Source organism: Monodon monoceros, unplaced genomic scaffold, assembly GCF_005190385.1.
Source record: "Monodon monoceros isolate NGI ecotype Baffin Bay Population unplaced genomic scaffold, NGI_Narwhal_1 Super_Scaffold_22, whole genome shotgun sequence".
NCBI classification, from domain to species: Eukaryota; Metazoa; Chordata; class Mammalia; order Artiodactyla; family Monodontidae; genus Monodon; species Monodon monoceros.
The window spans coordinates 89733586-89758174 of record NW_021703779.1 but is presented as its reverse complement, the minus strand read 5'-3'; the positions used below and the strand labels follow the sequence as shown (position 1 = coordinate 89758174).

General features: G+C 38.1%; 1 protein-coding gene across 2 annotated transcripts in view; it reads right to left on the bottom strand.

Moving 5' to 3' along the window:
* Positions 1-24589, bottom strand: part of RNF128 (ring finger protein 128) — a 97974-nt gene that overhangs the window by 27835 nt on the left and 45550 nt on the right. For both annotated transcript variants that reach the window (XM_029239861.1, XM_029239860.1), the window contains exon 2: positions 5927-6174. In XM_029239861.1, coding sequence (XP_029095694.1) covers positions 5927-6174 — 248 coding nt within the window. The remainder of the gene's footprint in view (positions 1-5926; positions 6175-24589) is intronic.

Sequence of the window (24589 nt, the reverse complement as noted above, 5' to 3'; positions counted from 1 at the left end):
AGGCCTAGCCACTCCGTGGTATGTGGGATCTTCCCGGACCGGGGCACAAACCCGTGTCCCCTGCATCGGCAGGCGGACTCTCAACCACTGCGCCACCAGGGAAGCCCGGTCCTGGACTTCTGTTTGTTGGAAGATTTTTAATTTCACAATTTCATCACTTGTGATTGGTTTGTTCATAGTTTGTATTTCTTCCTGGTTCAGTCTTGGAAGGTTATACCTTTCTAAGAATTTGTCCGTTTCTTCCAGGTTGTCCATTTTATTGGCATACAGTTACTGGTAGTAGTCTCTCAGGATGCTTTGTATTTCTGCGGTGTCTGTTGTAACTTCTCCTTTTTCTTTCTAATTTTATTGATTTCTGTCCTCTCTTTTTCTTGATGAGTCTGGCTAATGGTTTATCAATTTTGTTTATCTTTTCAAAGAACCAGCTCATAGTATTATTGATCTTTGCTATAGTTTTCTTAGTTTCTATTTCATTTTTTTCTGCTCTGATCTTTATGATTTCTTTCCTGCTGCTAACTTTGGGTTTTGTTTGTTCTTCTTTCTCTAGTTCCTTTCGGTGTAAGGTTAGATTGTGTATTTGAGATTTTTCTTGTTTCTTGAGGTAGGCTTGTATAGCTATAAACTTCCCTCTTAGAACTGCTTTTGCTGCATCCCATAGGTTTTGGATCATCGTGTTTTCATTGTCATTTGTCTCTAGGTATTTTTGATTTCCTCTTTGATTTCTTCAATGATCTCTTGGTTATTTAGTAATGTATTGTTTTGCCTCCATGTGTTTGTGTTTTTTACGTTTGTTTTCCTATAATTCATTTTTAATCTCATAGTGTTGTGGTCAGAAAAGATGCTTGATATGATTTCAATTCTCTTAAATTTACAGAGGCTTGATTTGTGACCCAAGATGTGATCTATCCTGGACAATGTTCCATGCACACTTGAGAAGAAAGTGTAATCTGCTGTTTTTGGATGGAATGTCCTGTAAATATCAATTAAATCTACCTGGTCTATTGTGTCATTTAAAGCTTCTGTTTCCTTATTAATTTTCTGTTTGGATGATCTGTCCATTGGTCTAAGTGAGGTGTTAAAGTCCCCCACTATTATTGTGTTACTGTCAATTTCCTCTTTTAGAGCTGTTAGCAGTTGCCTTATGTATTGAGGTGCTCCTATGTTGGGTGCATATATATTTGTAATTGTTATATCTTCTTCTTGGATTGATCCCTTGATCATTATGTAGTGTCCTTGTCTCTTGTAACATTCTTTATTTTAAAGTCTATTTTATCTGATATGAGTATTGCTACTCCAGCTTTCTTCTGATTTCCATTTGCATGGAATATCTTTTTCCATCCCCTCACTTTCAGTCTGTATGTGTCCCTAGGTCTGAAGTGGGTCTCTTGTAGACAGCATATATGTATGGGTCTTGTTTTTGTATCCATTCAGCAAGCCTGTGTCTTTTGGTTGGAGCATTTAATCCATTTCTGTTTAAGGTAATTATCGATATGTATGTTCCTATGACAATTTTCTTAATTGTTTTGGGTTTGTTTTTTTTTTTTTTTTCTGTACTCGGGCCTCTCACTGTTGTGCCCTCTCCCATTGTGGAGCACAGGCTCTGGACGCGCAGGCTCAGTGGCCATGGCTCACAGGCCCAGGCACTCTGCGGCATGTGGGATCTTCCCGGACTGGGGCACAAACCCGTGTCCCCCGCATCAGCAGGCAGACTCCCAACCAGTGCGCCACCAGGGAAGCCCCTGGGTTTGTTTTTGTAGGTCCTTTTCTTCTCTTGTGTTTCCCACTTAGATAAGTTCCTTTAGCATTTGTTGTAGAGCTGGTTTGGTGGTGCTGAATTCTCTTAGCTTTTGCTTGTCTGTAAAGCTTTTGATTTCTCCATCGAATGTGAATGAGATCCTTGCCAGGTAGAGTAACCTTGGTTGCAGGTTCTTCCCTTTCATCACTTCAAAGGGATGTGCCACTCCCTTCTGGCTTGTAGAGTTTCTGCTGAGAAATCAGCTGTTAACCTTATGGGAGTTCCCTTGCATGTTATCTGTCGTTTTTCCCTTGCTGCTTTCAATAATTTGTCTTTAATTTTTGCCAATTTGATCACTATGTGTCTTGGCGTGTTTCTCCTTGGGTTTATCCTGTATGGGACTCACTGTGCTTCCTGGACTTGGGTGGCTATTTCCTTTCATATGTTAGGGAAGTTTTTGTCTATAACCTCTTCAAATATTTTCTCTGGTCCTTTCTCTCTTCTCCTTCTGGCACCCCTATAATGCAAATGTTGTTGTGTTTAATGTTGTCCCAGAGGTCTCATAGGCTGTCTTCATTTCTTTTAATTCTTTTTTTCTTTATTCTGTTCTGTGGCAGTGAATTCCACCCTTCTGCCTTCCAGGTCACTTATCCATTCTTCTGCCTCAGTTATTCTGCTATTGATTCCTTCTAGTGTAGTTTTCATTTGTTATTGTATTGTTCATCTCTGTTTGTTTGTTCTTTAATTCTTCTAGGTCTTTGTTAAACATTTCTTGCATCTTCTCGATCTTTGCCTCCATTCTTTTTCTGAGGTCCTGGATCATCTTCACTATCATTATTCTGAATTCTTTTTCGGGAAGGTTGCCTATCTCCACTTCATTTAGTTGTTTTTCTGGGGTTTTATCTTGTTCCTTCATCTGGTAGATAGCCCTCTGCCTTTTCATTTCGTCTCTCTTTCTGTGAATGTGGTTTTTGTTCCACAGGCTGCAGGATTGTAGTTCTTCCTTCTGCTGTCTGCCCTCTGGTAGATGAGGATATCTAAGAGGCTTGTGCAAGTTGCCTGATGGGAGGGACTGGTGGTGGGTAGAGCTGACTGTTGCTTTGGTGGGTAGAGCTCTGTAAAACTTTAATCCGCTTGACTGCTGATGGGTGGGGCTGGGTTCCCTCCCTGTTGGTTGTTTGGCCTGAGGCATTGCAACACTTGAGCCTACCTGGGCTGTTTGGTGGGGCTAGTGGTGGACTCTGGGAGGGCTCACGCCAAGGAGTACTTCCCAGAGCTTCTGCCACCAGTGTCCTTGTCCCCACGGTGAGCCACAGCCACTGCCCACCTCTGCAGGAGACCCTCCAACACTAGCAGGTAGGTCTGGTTCAGTCTCCTATGGGGTCACTGCTCCTTCCCCTGGGTCCCAATACACACACTACTTTGTGTGTGCCCTGGAAGAGTGGAGTCTCTGTTTCCCCCAATCCTGTCTATGTCCTGCAGTCAAATACCACTAGCATTCAAAGTCTGATTCTCTAGGAATTCCTCCTCCCGTTGCCAGACCCCCAGGTTGGGAAGCTCGATGTGGGGCTCAGAACCTTCACTCCAGTGGGTGGACTTCTGTGGTATAGGTGTTCTCCAGTCTGTGAGTCACCCACCCAGCAGTTACGGGATTTGATTTTACTGTGATTGTACCCCTCCTACCGTCTCATTGTGGCTTCTCCTTTGTCTTTGGATGTGGGGTATCTTTTTTGGTGAGTTCCAGTGTCTTCCTGTTGATGATTGTCCAACAGCTAGTTGTGATTCTGGTGTTCTCACAAGAGGGAGTGAGAACACGTCCTTCTACTCCGCCATCTTGGTTCAGTACTGGTGAGGTGAGAAGTTTTAATGCTATTCTTAACCATGTGTACAGAAGCTGATTTTCTTAAGATATATTATAAACTATGAAATTTACTTGATGAGACCGGAGTCAAATATCCAATGGAGCTTGTGCAACACCAGACAGTTCTTTATAAACTGTATGACTTGCTTATGGGTTTTAATGCCACATTAATAGATTTAATATAGCACTTGGCGTACAGAAATACATACCCCACCATGAACATGCACAAACCAAACACTCTTGTCACTGTAACTATAAACTTTGAACCAAACACTCTTGTCATTGTAACTATAACATTTGAATAGTTCGTCATACTGGATACCAATTTCTTTTCAACTTCAGAGATAAGATCAGCACTATATACAAATGCCAAATATTAACACAGTGTGAGACTATTGAATGGCCTGGCACAGGAATTTTAAACATCCTTTTGACTACAGCTAGTAACGGGCTGAACCTGCCACCAGTGTGATAAGCTGCTTCTCTAAGGAGAAGTACAGAAGTCAATTAACTTTAAACATTGAGATAATCATCACTCATTACCACATGCTGGTGTCTAAATCTTTACAAAGGTTTTAGAACACGATTTCAATTTTTCATCTGTTCCCAAATTTAATTAACTTTCTTGCCATATAGAAATCCTCACTGCTTCCCTACTCTCAAATAAATTGGGTTCATCTTTGCTTATTGGAGATAGAGTGCATGAAGTGGCCAGAATTTCACTGCCTTTGGAGGAACTTCTCAGTACATATAAAATACAATCTGGCCTCTACTATATGATCAGCTGAAAGCCTTAAATCCCTACTAATCATTCTGGAGAAGTGGCACACCACTCTGCTGTTGTGTTGAGAATTCTCGAGAAGGAGAGGAGGTTAAGAAATGACGGTGGCATGGACCAGGGTGGAAGCAATGGGAGTGGTGAGAAGTAATCGGATTCTGGATATATAACGAAGGTAGAAAACAACAGGACTTGCTGATGGAGGTTACGCGGGAAGTGAGAGAAAGAGAAGAATAAAGAATTTACTCCAAGGTTTCTGGCCTGGGGTCAAGAGAAGTTCTTCTGAAAATGGAAGCAATTAATAGCATGTTTGGGTGTCTACAGCAACAGAAGACAAGGCAGAGGATATTGGGTATAGACACAGATGCAGATAGATGGGTACATGTGGTGGAAGCTTGTGGAAGTACTCTTGATTACTTCAATTTTCTCAGTGGAATAAGATCCAAAATACAAGTTGAGAGTAAAGTTGGAGGACGTGTTGGAGGTTTAAGGAGAAAGGAATATGTATGATTAGTAACCTAGGAAAGGAGAGGAAATTGTTAAGAAAACATGGCATGATTGTTGGGCAGCAGTAGGCAAACTCACTCTGAGTTTGTGATTATAAATTTAAAAATGAGATTAGCCTGTATAGATGCTAATGTTTGTCTCCTACTTCAGCTAAGCAAAGAACTGGCATAGAGTAGGTGGGAAGTAGGATTTAATTAGGGTTGGGTTTTGACAGCAAGTTAACAAAGAGAGAGAAGGGCCAAGGAAACTGAAGACGTACACATGGGAGTGGCCATGGAAGTTAAGCTGGGTATGGAAGAGAAGTGAGGATATAAGAGGAATGAGGGGCACTTTAAATGTGGTAGGATCAATGCCACATAACCAGAGGTTCTTCCCTGTTCAATGATGCTTTGGTATTTTTGTTCTATTATTTCTGTACTTTGTACCTGTTTATACATCAGTTGTTAAAATATGGGAGAGATTATGAATATGTGACTCTGTTTGGAGCCTAGTACTATATGATGCACAATTAGATCTTTAAACTTGCCTACTCATGACATTCAGTCTAGTCTCTCTTCCCAGCCCTGCCCTCAAATGCAAATGCACACATGTACAGGCACACACTTACATGTAAAATAACAGTGGTTACCTTTGGGTGGTGACTACAGTTTTGTTGTTGTTGTTATATGGAGTTTTGGGTGAAGGTTTTTTTCTCTTGTACTTTCTAGTTTCTAAATTTTCTATATTGCGTATGAAATGCTTTTGTAATTTAGAAAAAATGTGTAAATGAACATATGTATTTACACCCATATATACTTAAATGCTGGCTGTGCTCCCTAATGAGGTATTAGAAGACTTAACCAGGCAGGATTAAGGCCATAGACAAATTTCAGAAAATAAGAGATTTCAGAGGATAGAAGGTGACATACTTTTAAAAACTACCAGTTTTCACAAAACATATGCATGGATCATTGTCCAGCAAGTGAAGAATATTAAAATGCATGACACTGAATCTATAATTAAAACAGTAAAATATTTTTAAATTGGAAGATAGACCATTACAAACCTGCTTCCTGCTTTGAGCTCTCGCATTCCGTAATCTTCGAGCAGAATAAAAGATAAAATAGCCCACAGTTGCTGCCGTAATAATAAAAAAGGACACAGAAACGAAGAAAATTGAATAGTGATTCACCCAAGGTCCATGTTTTTTCCCTACTTCAATGACCATTGTTACTTGTATGCCTCTTTGAATAGACTGTAGAATTTTTGTGCCTTTCAGATTGCCAATCATGATTGCAACAATGTCTCCTGCACCTGTAAAAGAAAAGGAATTCAGTTTTAGTTTGGTAAAGCATTCTTAGTATAAAAATCCAATTGCTAAAATGATTTTAAATGACACTCAATGAAACATAAACATGCTGAGACTTGGTTACTGATCTTAAGGAACTCATAGTTTAGTAAGGAAGCTATGATATACAACAAATACCTCCCCTCCCCTCAGGTTTGCCACCTATAATTCAAAAGTATTGGGTTTGGGACCCAATTTGCCTCTTACATGAAGGCTTTCTTAAAGACAAGTAGTCACCTGGATGGTAGGGGATTCTCCTAGAGAATCTGAGATTTGAGAAAGACAAAACTATTTAACTATATGTTTCCCAATTTATGAAGTGATAGACTATCTCATGAGCTCACTACTAAAATGTATAAGGATCTACATATCAGGATTAGTAATTTGAGACAAATAATGATTACAAGCCCAAATGGACAACCTATATATATGTCCATGTGCCATTTTTCTATATCCTCAAGAGCAATATAAAATTTGTCCAAGATGCTCTAAGGTTTTGCATGGACCTAATCAGGTTAGCAATGAATATAACATGTAAAATTGATAGAAATGTGTTTCTATTCTGAAATCAGACTAAACTTATTACTTAGTCTAATCATCTATAAGTCTTAGTCTAAAGGCTAAATCTCTATAACATCTCCCACTTTACCGACTTTATAAATCTTATGATAAAAATAAAGAACAGACATTATCTTTCCCAGTGGTGTGTGAATGTTAGATTACTCTCACCATTCCAACGCTTATCACGGTTTATATTCCTTCTAGTTTAAATGACCTGAGACCAATAATCTTTAGTAAGAGAATAGAGTTCTTTGAATGTTAATAGCATTCACACTTTCAGTGGATCAAATCAAGAGTACAAACCTTAAATGGCAATGTATATAGCAGAATTATTATGCAAGTAATCCCTTAAGTTTATGGCCCCCAGTGGCCAAAGTCTACGAAAGATCAAGATCCTCTTCTCACCTGAAGTTACTAATTCAAAAAATATATTCATAGGGTATTATTAAAGATCCTTAAAGTTCCAAAGACATTATTTTTACATATGACAGCCATTTAGTTAAACCCTTTTTTATAACTTTGCTGACTCATTTGCCATTACTCAGTTTGGTAACATTGACGACTCACTCTCTTCCCATTTACATGAGGAAAATCTCAGAAGCAATGGGAAGTGAACGAGGCTGAAATGTCTTCTTTGCATCTCTTTCCTCTATCAGTATATAATGCAAATAGTCCTAAAGAACTGGCTATTTTGCAAGAGAGAGGCTCATTTTTCTCTTTATTTGGGGGCTTTACATTTCTAGCTTTGGCACTAAAAGCACAGAAATTATTTCAATTCTCTATTGTCACTATTTGGCTTTTCACTACAAGCCATCTATCAGGAGAATTTCTGGCTATAAAGTTTTGATTAACTATATAACCTAGTGTTCATTTCTGATATTGTAACCTGAATAATTTTTGAAAGCATATATCATTCTAAAAATGAGGTTTGGGAATATATGATAATTTTAAAGATTTCTTTTTAAATCACAGATGTGTCCTTCTAAGTGTTTTTGACTAACAGAAGTAAGTTTTCATTCTTTTAGAAGATATGAGGTGGGTGGCAGGGCTGGATGCTCAGGAACACACTGGCCATTGTGGTCAAGCGGAGATTAAAAAACAAGGATACTAGAGAATGGACTTGAGGATATGGGGAAGGGGAAGGGGAAGCTGGGACAAAGTGAGAGAGTGGCATGGACATATATACACTACCAAATGTAAAACAGATAGCTAGTGGGAAGCAGCCGCATAGCACAGGGAGATCAGCTCGGTGCTTTGTGACCGCCTGGAGGGGTGGGATAGGGAGGGTGGGAGGGAGGGAGACGCAAGAGGGAAGAGACATGGGAACATATGTATATGTATAACTGATTCACTTTGTTATAAAGCAGAAACCAACACACCATTGTAAAGCAATTATACTCCAATAAAGTTGTAAAATAAATAAATAAATAAAATAAAATAAATTTAGGGTAGGAAGGAGAAAAAATAAAAAACAAGGATAGTCAAGAAATATACATTGTCTACACATAAGGAACAATGCTGTGCCTCAATCGCCCCAATTCATATTCATATATGCTATATGTAGTCCAACTATCTATTGAATTAGCTTTCTAATCATATAAAAGATCTATTTCTAAGCATTATTATATATCTCCTCCTCCTTACACCCTTGCAACTATTTAAAAACTGTTCCCCCTCCACTGTTCCTGATCACACTTAATGGCATCACAACCCTCTGGTCACCGGGTTTAGTAACCTCAGAATCACATTTGAATACTCACTGCTAACCTAGTCAGTCATGTAGATAATACTGCCCTGGCATCTCCCATTATCAGATCCTCTGTTCCATTCCTGCTGCCCTATAATGTAGGCCCTCATAATTTCCTTGCCTGAGCTACTTCAGTAACCTCCTAACTGGTCACTCTAACTCCAATTTTCGCCCTTCCCTTAAAGTTTCATCAGCCTTCCTGGTTGACATTTGTCATCACTTGGTTGGATCATGCCTCTTCCCTACTCAAAAGTCTTTAATGGCTCCTTATTACTCATTAAATTTCTGACGTCTTGGCCTAGCATTTAAAGCCTTACATGATCTGGTCCCAAGCCAACTTTTCCAGTTTGATGTACCTCCACTACACCCCCATCTCATGAACACTTAGATCCAGCCACATGGGATCGGCTAGTGTCATTCACTCTTCATAACTTTCCTTTTGCTCATTCTGTTCTCTCAGCCTAAAATGCTCTACATCTGCTCTAACACTCCCCCTTCCTTCTCTGCCTATGTGTTACTCAAGTCCCAGCTCAAATGCTGCCTCCTGTGTTATTTTCCCCAGTTCCAAGTGAGAATGTAAATGTTCCCTCTTTGCTCCTCTGTTACCCCCTCTCTAAAGAACATTTTAAGGGCAGAGACTGTTTTAATTAACTACAGTAACGCCTTCCTTTATCTGGTATTGTCAGAGAATTAGGTATTCCATATAAGTTAAATTCCCAAGTAACAAAAAGTTTTACACAAATACTTAATTTCAACAATTTTGAACGGACATTTTAAAAAGGCATCCATACAGCCCTATTTTCCTAACTAGGATATACTGATTATGATTTACTATTGATAGTGGATCATCTTTGTAAGCCATTATTTAATACAGTAGTTAGGTTATTTGTCCCCAAACTGTTATGATTTTTCACCAAAGTCACAGACTTGGAGAGCTGGAATGGACCTTAGATATCATCCAGTCTGACTCTTTTTTTTTTTAATTTATTTATTTATTTTTTGGCTGTGTTGGGTCTTCGTTGCTGTGCGCGGGCTTTCTCTAGTTGCGGCGAGCAGGGGCTACTCTTTGTTGCAGCGCATGGGCTTCTCTTGTTGCGGAGCACGGACTCTAGGCGCGTGGGCTTCAGTAGTTGTGGCACGCAGGCTCTAGAGCTCAGGCTTAGTAGTTGTGGCACAGGGACTTAGTTGCTCTGCGGCATGTGGGATCTTTCTGGACCAGGGCTCGAACCCGTGTCCCCTGCATTGGCAGGCAGATTCTCAACCACTGCACCACCAGGGAAGCCCCTCTGACTCATTTTTGAGTTCTCACTTTGGGTAATTTTCTTTGGGGGAGAAAGGTTGTCACTTGTTGCTTCTAGCAGCATCTCTCCCCTCTTTCTAATTTTATACATCTAATCTACTGTCAGCTATGAAAAGTCAATCAAGCTTGGATCTAAACAAAGAATAAAACAGGCTCCCAGAGACAGCTTGAGGGCTTCAGTGCAAGTACCACCCTCTGATATTTAGTTTGGTTGCTCAGTGACATTTTTGTTTACTTCCTGAACCCTGGCTATGTTCTGGATAACTGAAATTGCCAGATAAGATTCATCTGTAAACTAGACCCTATTCTAAGTGTTTTACCTGTATTAACATATTTAATCCTTACATCAACCCTATAAGGTAGGCATTGCTATTATCCCATTAGAGATAAGAGTGACTAACTTGCCTAGGATAACACAAGCTAATACGTGCAGAACTGGTATCTGAACCCAGGCAGTTTGGCTTCAGTGCCTCTGCTCTTCACCACCATTCTACATCAGTTCTCTATCTTCAATGAAACCTAAAGCTATTATTTGACTGTAAAAAATAAAAATTAAATAGGTACATTCGGGATGGGGAGTGGTAAATGTTTAACAACTGGCTCTTGGGGGAGGTGGAAGAAACCTTGATTTGTAGTGTGTGCCAATTTCCATGGTATAAATACTACTCCCATGGCCATATGAATGTAGAGTTGGGAAAATATGGGTACAATTGGCTGAGTCAGATGACTCCAGTGCACCACTGGACATTACCGAGTCAAAACTTAAATACAAGTAGTATACAATCCAAAACTTATAACGAAATTACTTTGCTTATTCTTTTCACTTATTCATACCTACTTTAAAAAGCCAAAGTTCATGTACAGCCCCAAGTAAAATTTGTTTTCCTATTTGCTATTGTTAAAAACACAAAATATGTACCCTAAAACTTCAAAGAAGAACAATCAGACTTCTTTTTGTGGAACGGAATAAAAACCTTTTTCTGACTGGGGCGTGTGAGTGAGTGAGTGAGTGAGTGAGTGAGTGAGTGAGAGAGTGAGAGAGAGAGAGAGAGAGAGAGAGAGAGAGAGAGAGAGAGAGAGAGTGTGTGTGTGTGTGTGTGTGTGTGTGTGTGTGTGTGTGTGTGTGTTTTGCTACAGCGGGCATGTGGAGCCTTTTTCTCCCTTAAGCTTTCTTCCTGTCCTTAAAATATTGGAGATTCAAGAGGCTGTTATGCTTCAGCTAATTCCAAACCTCTCAAATTAAAATTAATGACTTTGAAAGTGATCTTTTCAAAGCATCACAAAACATATTCTGTATAAAAAGTTAGCCATTTATTATAAGAAACACAGATGTGGTCGTATTCAGAACTTATTTTGAATGTTTAATTTCTCTGATTTCTGGTGTGTTGAGGAATAGAAACTTGAAGGCAACTTTGAAAATGCACAGAAAGCCCAGAAGTTTTTCTCATCTTAAATAAGATTTAGAAAATATGAAGAATGACATTTTTTCAACGGGATGATTAAAATACAATCTTTTGCCTATTTGGAAGGATGAAGTATTGCTATTCCCTTCCTGGAGAAACTCAAAGCACTTCTTCAGTGATTATAAGAATTGATCTTCTTTGAAGACAGGAGTTCAGACACTCAAGAAAACAAGCTCAGTTAACAGAAACCTAACCTGTATCATTGAATCTATGTTCTTTATGCTGCAGAATTTTGCATATCGGTTTGTTCTCTCACAGTAGTACAATAATGTATTAAACGGAAATAGTTTTAACAATCTTTAAAATTATCGCTATTTCCTTAAACCATTCTTACAGTTGATCTTTTTTTTTTAAACAGTTTGGCAGTTTCTTTCTTGTTTTTTTTTATAAATTTATTTATCTATTTATTTATTTTTGGCTGCGTTGGGTCTTCGTTGCTGCGTGCAGGCTTTCTCTAGTTGCGGCGAGCAGGGGCTACTCTTCGTTGTGGTGCACGGGCTTCTCATTGTGGTGGCTTCTCTTGTTGTGGAGCACGGGCTCTAGGTGAGCGGGCTTCAGTAGTTGTGCCTCTTGGACTCTAGAGCACAGGCTCAGTAGTTGTGGCTTGTGGGCTCTAGAGCACAGGCTCAGTAGTCATGGTGCATGGACTTAGTTGCTCCGTGGCATGTGGGATCTTCCCGGACCAGGGCTAGAACCTGTGTCCCCTGCATTGACAGGCAGATTCTTAACCATTGAGCCACCAGGGAAGCCCCTTACAGTTGATCTTTAAAACCAATGTTGATGTACTAATACATAGACTCTTATACAAGGTGTCAAGCTTTTCACTTTTCTATCCAAAATATTGCTACAACAACTATCTCATTTGGAAAGTACCAGGCTTAAGAAGCCAAATATGGGTTGTACAGCTCAGCTGATTAAAACATGGTGCTAATAAGATCAAGGCTATTCAATTAATCTTCTTGTGGATCAGTTATACAGAAGACAGTACCTCTAAACTCATTAAGTATTTTATAAGTATCTATACACGTGCCAGACACTGTGCTAGGCCTTGGGGCTACAGAAAGGAATAAAATATAGTCCCTGCCTTCTAGGCACTTGCAAATGTCTCCTATATATTAGCCATTCACCACTAGGAATATGAACTAAGCCAGCGAAATGAATTGTACATATCCATTTTCATGGCCAGTAGTAGAAAAAAAGGATTTCCAAATCACATTCCGAACTGATACTGGGTTAGAATAGGTTCCTATATAAAAAAGACAACTTAATTTCCTTCAATGTCCAGTAATTTGTAATATAACAAACTGTACTTGTTTTGATATTTCTGAACTTGGTAGTGCTCTTTATTTAAAAATTGGTAACCAGAAACAGACTAGAGTTTGAGGGAGGGAAGAAGTATCACGTGGCAAAAATAACCCTGAAGTGGGAATCAGACCATTGGGTTGCAGCTTTTGCCTGAAGGAAGCAGGGCTGTACTAAGCTTCTAAAATCAATTCTGGCAAAGGAATATGACTACATCTCTCCTGCTATCCTTATGGAATTTTCAAACAGCTATTAATTTAATTGCTTTTCCAAAAATCATAGCACCCATTCCCACCAAAAAGAAAAGAAAAATCTTTAACGTGCTAAAAATGTCTGGTGAGGAAGACTGATCATTAATTGGACAACAAACCTTTATGGCCTAAACCCTGATCACAGAACAGCTGTCATTTCAGGATTTGAATCTCTCTAAATCTGCACTTGGTTTCAAGGATTTATTCATAAACTTTTAAAATGTCTTTATTGGAGTCTAATTGCTTTACAATGCTGTTAGCTTCTGCTGTACAACAAAGTGAATCAGCTGTATGTATACATATATCCCCATATCCCCTCCCTCTTGCATCTCCCTCCCACCCTCCCTATCCCACTCCTCTAGGTGGTCACAAAGCACCGAACTGATCTCCCTGTGCTATGCAAATACATAAATTTTAATGCTTTGTATCTGATAAATTTTCAGAGTTGAAAAGCAAAAAAAAAAATTAAAAACAAGCTGTCATTTTTACAATTCTAGTGTATTAACACCACTTTATAATTAACAATTTAATGGTCAAGAATAGCTAATCTGGGCCCTTGTTGCTTAAACACATGTTCCTGGGTCCAGCAGAACTTTAATTTATCTTGATAGGATTTATCTTGATAGGATCATTGTAGCAGTCACTCAATTCTACAGGGAATCCTTGAACTTCCCACTTAAAAATCACTAACAACATTCTATGCCTCAAGTTTTTCACATTCTCACTCTGATATCTAGAGTATTTTGGGAGAAGGGACAGATTAGGAATAGATAATAATTAAGCAGGAGAGAAAATTCAGACTCCAATTTCAAATGTTCAACAGTGAATAAAGGTTTTGGCATGTGCCTATCTTGGGAGCAAAGGTAATAAAATAGGCCGTAGCAACTCTTACTATTGTTACTCAATATCATTCAATTAAAATATCATTCAATTATAATTAATATAAATAAAGGTTATCTATCCTCAGCACTACTGGCAAAAAATACTTTTTAGTTATTATTCATAATATATAGAAATTTGACCCTAGGATCCTGCTGGTGGCCAACCCCATTCATTTCTTTCAAAAAAACTAATGATATTATGGTTTTGGTCTAATCTTATTTATTTGTGAACACAGACAAATTCACTGAATAAATTATTTATCAAGTGCAAACCATGTAGTGAGCTCTGTGCTTCTGGATCTTCCTCCCCCCCCCCACATTTTAATATTAATATGTCAAAATGTAAAATAAAGTCTAAAATATTTTACAATATATGAAATATCCTAAGCATATGGATGGCGTACTTACAGCACCTTGGCATTCAAACACAAAATACAAGGAGGCGAGGAAAGCTGTTCTAGTATCTATTTCAACCAGTTTTCCACTTTTAATATTAGAAAGAAGTATTCACAATGAGCGACTTACAAATGATAAAGGCAATTGAAAGCCAAAGTAGCTCTTCTAAAAATAAGCTCACATTCAATACTGCCCAACATTCTGATGATACAATGGGGTCACCACTTCTGAATTTACTTGTATCTGGAATGAACAAGATCTAGGTGTGACAAATTCCAACATAATTCTCTAACAAACATTTCCTCCATTAGAAAATCTGGAACCAATTCAAGTGAACTTCTAAACATTCGTTTTGTCCACAGTAGCTTTTAAAAGTGCGGTTCCCCCCCACCCCCTCCCTCATAGCCCAAACTCTGAGCAACTGGGGAAGGTCAATGTATTTCAAAGAGGGATATCAAAGCTCCCCAGACCAAGCAGTCCTAAGTGGGATTTTTTTAAACCAATAAAAAAAAATTATCTAAACTTTTAAGCCAGACTAGCCTCTTTTTATTCAAATTCCTGTTTTGTGACAACTTGGTTTTTTGCCCCCTTTTAGTTATTGCCAGTCACCAATGAACCAAATTTAGTTTCTTAAATCGACTGCTTCATGGCAGCTCTCTGGATGAAAAAAAGGAAAGTTTTATCATTGCACCTCAGCAAACAAATATACAAATGATTTCTTAAAAGTATCTGGAAATACATGTCTGTGGTTTACTGGGAACCAGACAAATCAGTTCTGCACATCCCTTTAATATGTTATGCTCCTAACTAGTCTTTAGGTAAATTCTAGTCTATAGCAGAATATGAAATAGGCTTTAGTACAGGTTGCCTGTCAGTAAAAGCAATGGTTCTTAACTTTTTGTACTGTTACAAATCATCTTTTTCAGGGAGGGGTAGTGGCAGTGAAGATGACCAAAATCACCTTCTATTATTAGCATCCTTTTAAGCCAACAAATGAAACAGAAGCACACAGCCATGGGTAGTTCAGCAAGTTGCCTTTCTTTCTGTCCTGTACCCCCAGGTTTTGAAGGTAACACTACATTAGGGAATGGGTCACAGATTTGATATGGCACCAAAAAAAATCTCAGGAGCTGGAACCCTCAGGAAACAGCATATTAAAGACACTAGGAAATTAGAAACCATGCTGTTCCAAAGGTCACAGATGCATAATTTGTGGATGACATGTCATATTCACAGATAAACAATTCTTAGAATTATTATTAAAAACTCTAGTCCTACCAGGCCTCTTCTGATTTCCACAAGTGGTAATGTTTAGCACATTGTTAAGAACCCAAGGGCTAGATCAGCATTTCTCCAAGTTTCTAGACTTGGGACTCCTTTATACTCTTTAAAGTTATTGAAGACTCCAAAGAACTTTTGTTTATGTAGATTATTTCTATTCATATTAATCATATTAGAAATTAACAGAGAAATTTTACATGTATTTATTCATTCATTTAAAATAACGGCTGTAAATATACGTTAATTAACATTTTTAATCAAAAATAACTATTTTCCCAAAAAACGTAATAAGAGTGGCATTGTCATTTGTGCAAACCTCTTTAATGTCAGATTTAATAGAAGACAGTTGGATCTTCATATCTGCTTCTGCACTAGATCTACTGTGAACTGTTTTTCTGGTTGAAGTATATGAAGGTGAATCTGTACTCACACAGATATGTAATTAGAAGATTGAGGAGTGTTTAATAGGTCTTCCAAACACCCAAGGCTGAATAACCATTGTTTGTCAGTAGTTCTTTCAAGTTAAAAAGGAGTTGCTTGGAGAAAACAGCTAGTTCAGCTCACAACTCAGTCATACAAGTGCTTTGTGCCTACTTCCCATTTCACCACACAGAATAGGCAAAAAAAAAAAAAGTTGTGCATGACAGAGTAGAGATTTAATAAAATTACTTATTCTTACTGCTACATCAAGGACATTCCTAAGTGAAACTGGCATTTTCTTTTTACTGTAAATGCATGGAGGTATAGTATACAACACAGCTTGTTGTTTCTGTCTTAACTGGTGCTAAGGTGCCAGCAGGTTTTCCCCACCGTTGCTTTTATACCATCCGTGTAAATGTCAACATAGTGAATTCTGCAAATAATGTCTACGTATTACTGTGAAAATAGTTTTGACCTCATGGGCCCCTGAAAGAATCTCAGGGACCAGTGCTCCCAGATCATATTTTGAAAACTGTCAGGCTAGATCAATGATCCTCAAACTTTAATATGCATGAGAATTACCTGGGAAACTTGTTAAAACATTGAACTCCCTGGGCCCCATTCCCTAATTCAGTATGTCTGGGGTGGGGCTTGGAAATCTGCGGTTTAACAAGTTCTGTGGGTTCTTTTGCTGCATGTGGTCTGTGGCCCATACTTTCAGAAGTATCGGGCTGGAGTTTGATTATAGTTTGATGTTATGGTCAAGGAGTTTCAAGATAGTGTTCCAGTCACTCTAGCCAGATCAATGCCAATCCTTTACCCTGCATGGAAAAACTCTGCCAATAGACTTATTTTTTGAAAATTAGCTACATAATAAACAGGCCCATTTCTTTTCTGTTATAATACTGCTTCATTGTCACCATTGTCTTTCACCAAAATCACTGTAACAACCTCCTAACTGGTTTCTACGCCACCAGTCTCAGTCTTCCAATTCATTCCCCTCACAGCTACTGGATAAATTTTTCTAAATGGGAAAAATGTTCATGTAATTCCTTTGCCAAAGGCCTTTAAAGAGCTCTTTGCCAAAGGCCCTTAACTGGTCTCCATAAAGCTCTGTAGCTTTATTCACCTACAGAATAAAGTTCAACCTCCTTTTATAAGATCCTGACTCATCTGCGTTAGATAGGTTTTACACTGTCGAGTGCAGGCTTCCCTTGAGGTTATCTGGTTTACTTGAGTTTCACTAAACTATGGATTCTTTCACGTTAGGGACTGGGTCTTTCACCACTGTAACTACAATGTCTAACAGAGTGCCTGGCACGTAACACATGTCAAATAAATATTTGATGAATGCAATTTTAACTGTGCTATATTTAGTGGTAATTTGAATCTTGATTGAATCTGAAAACAAATTCATCCTTTAAAGATAATTGTGAACAGAGTCTAAGATGCGCCTCCTCCCTGCATTCAAAGATGGCATTTCTTCAACACTGTTTGCTTATAAGAAAGGACAAATTATCTATACACGGGTAACAAATTAAATAGTAATCCTATTCTGCAAACCCTGGGTTTAGTGTGACGCTTACTGCTACAGTGCTGATCCCACTGAAATCACCATACTGCCAGAGCAGCACTAATGGTGGCAATAATCCCTCTCCAGCCTGGGGTTTGAGTCCACTTCAGTTTCACACTTACATTCAGGAGCTAGGATGGATGCCATTTTAGCCCCAAGTTCAAGTTAGAACCCAGTTATCCTGGTTCACTAGCAGACTGGTTGTTTGGACACTTATGAGGAAGTTCAGAGGACATAAAAGGGAAGTCTTGAAGCAGTTGGAACAGGTTGAGTGTTTATACAACCTTAAATTTGTGCTGATACTGAGGAAAATAAAATAATAAGATATGCTATTGCCAGGCCAGGCAGAAATTGTAGTATGTATATTATTTGATTAATAGGGTATTCTGTAATTGTATTAAAATGTTTATGCTAAAGTTTTCTATTGTCATAGCTTTTGTTTTGGAGTAGTAAGATTTCTAGAAACCAAATTCAATATTTGTTGCTGCTCTTTATTAATGTTTCCTGGAGGAATGCTAGTCAGTAAACTCCACAGCGTCAATGTATTCAACCCTTTGGGATAATAAATTGCACGATATCCAGAGCTATTCAGAATCTGATAAGACTATTTAATGGCTCAAGGTAAAGCAATTACTGACTAACAATATATACACAACAGGTTAAAAATAATCAGATCTCTGTTAGGCAGTAAAAAAGATAAACAGTAGATTTAGGAGTTTCGGGGAAAGGAAACTTACACAAGTGAATGTTGGAAATTATGGTGCTCTTTTGTCCTTGTAGTTATTGGTTCTGTTTTCCTGTAATGTGAGACCTTGGGAAGGAGAATTCCACTGAATAAATTGCTGCTGCACCCAGGGGGGGAAAAATGAGCACAAAACCAGGCCATAGACTAGGCATAAAATAAAATTCTGACATGGCCTCCATCATGCCACTTTACCCTCAAATTTTCAGACCAGGTGAAACTAGTACAAGAATGTATGGACCTAGAGACTGTCATAGAGAGTGAAGTAAGTCAGAAAGAGAAAAACAAATACCGTATGCTAACACATATATATGGAATCTAAAAACAAAAACAAAAAAAGGTCATGAAGAACCTAGGGGTAAGACAGGAATAAAGACACAGACCTACTAGAGAATGGACTTGAGGACACAGGGAGGGGGAAGGGTAAGCTGTTACAAAGTGAGAGAGTGGCATGGACATATATACACTACCAAACGTAAAACAGATAGCTAGTGGGAAGCAGCCACATAGCACAGGGAGATCAGCTCGGTGCTTTGTGACCACCTAGAGGGGTGGGATAGGGAGGGTGGGATGGAGGGAGATGCAAGAGGGAAGAGATATGGGGACATATGTATATGTATAACTGATTCACTTTGTTATAAAGCAGAAACTAACACAACATTGTAAAGCAATTATAGTCTAATAAAGATGTTAATAATTTTTAAAGAACTAAAAAAAAATTCATTTGTAAATGAGTTGTTTGGAACTAGAGACAATACATTTTCCCATAGTAATGTTGGTAAACAGTGTCTGAGCTCCCAAATGAGCCCACAGATTATTTCCGTGTGGAATGCTTGGAGGACTAAAAACTTCAAAGCAAATGTAAGTTATTATTTAACCTATATTTGTAATAAAACTTCTCAGAAAAAAATCACAGAAATACTTAAAGCAAAAAACAAACAAACAAAACAAAAAACATTTAAAATATCTTAAATAGTGGGACGTAAGGAAAATGCATATTTAATCAGGAGGATTACATGGTTAATGGGAAGTTTCTGTGGAGACTGTGGGACTGAGTTATGGACACATTCAAGTTCGTCAGATATTGAAAGCACTGGCTGCTTATAATGTTTAATTTCTCTTCAAAATAAATGGCATCACATAGAAAGAAGCTCAAATTTTTTTGAAAAGGAAGATGGGGTTCAGTGAGAGAGAGAGGTGGGGGGAATATCTAAGGTACAATTAATTAAGCTATGAAAGGCAAAGGAAGTGGGTATAAAAGTAGGATACAAAATGTATCCTAAGAGAAAAAGAAGTGGTACAGAAGCTACCCTTGAATTTGACAGTTTCTTGTGCAAACCACCAACTTGTGGAGATTCACATAGCAGAATAGTATTTCAAGGGAAATGCCAATTTTGAAAACAAGTACAGAAGTTCCCCAACTTATGATGGTTTGACTTACGATATGTGTGGTATGATACTCTCTCATGATGCTGGGCAGCAGCAGTCAGCCACGTGACCAATACACTTACCACCGTTCTGTACCCAGACAACCACTCTGTTTTTCACTTTCAGTACAGTGTTCAATAAATTACATGAGATATTCAACACTTTATTATCAAATATGCCCAACTGTAGGCTAATATAAATGTTCTGAGCACGTTTCAGGTAGGCCAAGCTAAGCTATGATGTTAGGTAGGTTAAGGTGTATTAAATGCATTCTCGACTTAACAATATTTTCAACTTATGATTGGTTTATCAGGATGTAGCCCCATCATAAGTTGAGGAAGATCTGTAATTCAATTTTACTGATGTGTTAAATGCAATTTTGATTGAGCTTGTATGTTCTGCATATCATTAATGAAGTGTAAAATAAGAACACCATGATTCTCCTCTGCCCTTATTCTCACAAAAACTCTTCCTCTTTTCTAGAATGACAGAAGCTATTGTCATCAGATGAACTCAGTGTGTCATGGGTTAAAACTGCCAATATATTGGATTCTTCTTCCTAAGCTGTTAAATTTAGCACTAATCTTAAAAGTATTGAATAGAATAGATATTGAAGGGGGCTAGTGAAGGGAAGCAGGCCTCTTATGGGAACAAACAAAAAAACCAAGAAAGGTGAGATATGTGTAAAGGGGGAAAGAAAAAAACACCACTCGTGATACAAAAGGAAGAGAAGAGAAATATTCCATATTAAAATAGAAAAAGTCATTCTTTAAAGTTCTGTAGTGTTCAAGGCTCATTTTACATATGAAGAAACTAGTTAGTGTTAACAAGAAAGAAACCAGTTAGTGTTAACAGTTAGTCACTAACAATTATGTAAGTTAGATATATTCAAAAGACCAAAGTAATTCTTCCTTAAATTCTCATAATAGTCAGTAAATCATTTCTATTATAAGGTATGCTTCGTTCCTGTTGTTGCAAATGTCACATTATTAATGCTTTCTTTAGGATTTATCAACACTATAGGAGAATTTTGGATTTTCTAAAATACCTGATTTTTTCTGATTACAAGTATAAAACATTCATTATAGGAAATTCAGAAAACACAGACAAATGATAATGACGAGGACAATAATCACCTATAATTCCACCAACCATATATAACCAAGGTTAACATTTTGGTCTATTTTCCTTTCAAAAGCTAAGACTTTTTAGTTGCAGGCAGCATTTAACTAAGCTACTTCAACATTTTATCTGAAATGATAATGATTAATATCTTGAGGGAAACATACACACACACCCCAACAAGTGAGTTCAAGCACCATCTTCTTTCAAAAAAGGTCAAAATAAATAAGGTTAAACTCAAAATCACTGATTTGTATCTAACTTGAGCATTCAAGCATTAAAACCAAGTAAAGCGCGACTAGGTCTGAACCCAACAGCCTCCGTCAAGTCAGGCATGAATCACCAAACTTTCTTTTCGGAAGAAATCAATATTGTAACAAGCCTATGGGTAAATTCAAGCAATAATTATATGTCATGATATCTAGAAAGACATACATACATACAGCTGAAAAAGACAGAACAAGAAATGGAAAAATAACAAAGAGCCCTTGTGCTCTGCTTTGCCCATAGGCCTCCAAAGTGGGGTGTTAACAGCAAAATGTGGCAACTCTAAACTGGCTTAATAACTGTGTCAAAAAGTCCATGGGGACTTCCATGGTGGTGCAGTGGTTAAGAATCCACCTGCCCGTGGAGAAAAGGGAACCCTCCTGCACTGTTGGTGGGAATGTACATTGATACAGCCACTATGGAGAACAGTATGGAGGTTCCTTAAAAAACTACAAATAGAACTACCATACGACCCAACAATCCCACTACTGGGCATATACCCTGAGAAAACCATCATTCAAAAAGAGTCATGTACCACAATGTCCATTGCAGCTCTATTTACAATAGCCAGGACATGGAAACAACCTAAGTGTCCATCGACAGATGAATGGATAAAGAAGATGTGGCACATATATACAATGGAATATTACTCAGCCATAGAAAGAAACGAAATTGAGTTATTTGTAGTGAGGTGGATAGAATGAGTCTGTCATACAGAATGAAGTCAGAAAGAGAAAAACAAATACCGTATGCTAACACATATATATGGAACCTAAAAAAAAATGGTCATGAAGAACCTAGGGGCAGGATGGGAATAAAGACACAGACCTACTAGAGAATGGACTTGAGGACATGGGGAGGGGGAAGGGTAAACTGGGACAAAGTGAGAGAGTGGCATGGACATATATACACTACCAAATGTAAAACCAATAGCTAGTGGGAAGCAGCTGCATAGCACAGGAAGATCAGCTCGGTGCTTTGTGACCACCTAGAGGGGTGGGATAGGGACAGTAGGAGGGAGGGAGACACAAGAGGGAAGAGATATGGGGATATACGTATATGTATAGCTGATTCACTTCGTTATAAAGCAGAAACTAACACACCATTGTAAAGCAATTATACTCCAATAAAGATGTTAAAAATAAAAAAAATTAAAAGATCACTTAAAAAAAGAATCCACCTGCCAATGCAGGGGACACGGGTTCGATCCCTGGTCCGGGAAGACTCCACATGCCTCAGAGCAACTAAGCCCGTGTGCCACAACTACTGAGCCTATGCTCTAGAGCCCGCAAGCCACAACTACTGAGCCCATGCACCACAACTACTGAGCCCACACGCCACAACTACTGAGCCCACGTGCCACAACTACTGAGCCCACATGCCACAACTACTGAGCCCACACGCCACAACTACTGAAGCCCATGCATCTAGAGCCTGTGTTCTACAACAAGAGAAGCCACCACAGCGAGAAGCCCAAGCACTGCAACGAAGAGTAGCCCCTGCTCGCCGCACCTAGAGAAAGCCCGTGCTCAGCAACGAAGACCCAATGCAGCCAAAATTAATTAATTAATTATTTTTTAAAAGTGCGTGTATTCTGTGCTTGGAAATAACTACCTACAGTGTGCAGCTGAGGATCACCACAGTTAACTAGCTCCAATACAGTGAAGGATTTGTTTCTGTAGGTGACTAGGCTCCTGCCACATGCTGCAAGAAGTCATTTCCTCAGGAGACAAAGTTGACAATTGTGCTGCTTCAAAGATTCTTTGTCTTGGGGCACAAGGTAGTCTTCTGGGGTTCTGGTACTGTTCTGCTTCTTGAGCCAGGTGCTGGTTACACAGGTGTGCTTGCTTTGTGAAAACTCGCTGAGCTATACATTAATTATTTCTGTACCTATTTGGTATGTACATTATTCTTTGATGAAATTTACATATACAAAAAGTTATTCACCGCTAGGCAGTATTTGTGGTACCCTATCAAGAAAACTTTGGGAAAAACCCCAACAATAGTTTACAGTTCAGTGGGCATCATGAATAAGAAAGGCCATTTTAGTCAATGAGGTGCTACTTAACCAAGCAACAAGGAAACTGGTTGCAAACCTCATTTGTAACAAAGACATCACCTATAGGAATATTATAGGAGAAGAGGAACTAAGGTACAAATGGTGATCAAACCTTTCAAAACACCAAGGCCACAATAGGCAATGAACATGGGTTAGACCAGATCACATTTATGGCTAGTAAGTATATTTTTATGTAAGGCTCTTTGGGGCATATTTTTGTTTTAAATGTTCCAATTCACACCCCTCCTTGTCACCATTTCTGCACTTCCTTTCTGCTGGTTAATGGAAGAGAAGCTCAATTCCCACCCCTCCAATCAATGACCACCATCTTCAGCCTACAAGAGAACCCTCTCTCTATTTTTAATTACATGGGAAAATGCTTACAATAATAAGCAGGATGCAAAGCTGTATATATAGTATATAATTATAATTCTTTAAATAATATATATGCAGAGCAAATGACAAAAAAAACACCCCCAAATGCTAAAATGGTTATATTTATGGCTTTTTGTGTTCTCCTTTAAACTGTCTGTATTTTATTAATACTACATTAATATTCATGAAAAAATAACCATTATGATAAAAGTAGGATACATGGAAAAAGAGACTAGAAGGAATATTAATGGTACCATCTCTGCATTGTGGAATTATACGTAGCTTTTATTTTTAGTTTTATACTTTTCTGTATTTTCCAAGTTTTCTGCAAGATGCATGGTTAAGTTTATAATCATAAAATAACTTAGAAAATATCTTTGGTACTCTCCTCTATTTTCTCCATTTAAGCCTGAGAACAGAGACTAAATGTGGCATTCTATATGAGACAACACACATCTTCCATGGACCGGGGGAAATAGTTCTTTATGTGCTTAGAAAAACAATTCACCAATCAGGCTATATTTTTGTAAGGTTTTTATGTTATGGGATTCCACATTCATCAACATGTTCACTGGAAGCACTTTAATTGGAGACATAAGTTGAATGGTGTAAATCAAAATTTTAAAACATCAATAAAAAATAGAACAGGGAAAGTTCAACGTAAATACTCACTGTCACTATTTCTTTGTTACCTAGGTCATTTTGCCATTAAAAACCCATAAACTGGCACATGATGGTGACCAACATAAAAATCAGGGCGTTTGCAATCTTGAAGTATTTGTACAATTTTAGTCCTCCTTATTTTGTATATTCAGGCAAGAAGCACAGTACTTAGCATACAATAGACCCTTGATAAATGTTTAATGAATTGAATTTCAATCCCCTTCCGTTAGATATTTTTCTAGGGAATCATATGACCCTCTGGCATTGTTGTGTATTTAAGGCCACTCAAGAAGCATTTCCAGAGCACATAAAGTATAAAGGTTCCTATGGGGAATATGACAATAATAAAACATTAAAATGATTACGATACAGTAGGAAGGTAAAATATATAAACAAAAAACTACCAGCAAAATGCAGAAAGTAATGAAGCAACTGACAAAGGATTAATTTCCAAAATTTACAAGCAGCTCATGCAGCTCAATAACAAAAAAACAAACAACCCAATCCAAAAATGGGCAGAAGACCTAAATAGACATTTCTCCAAAGAAGA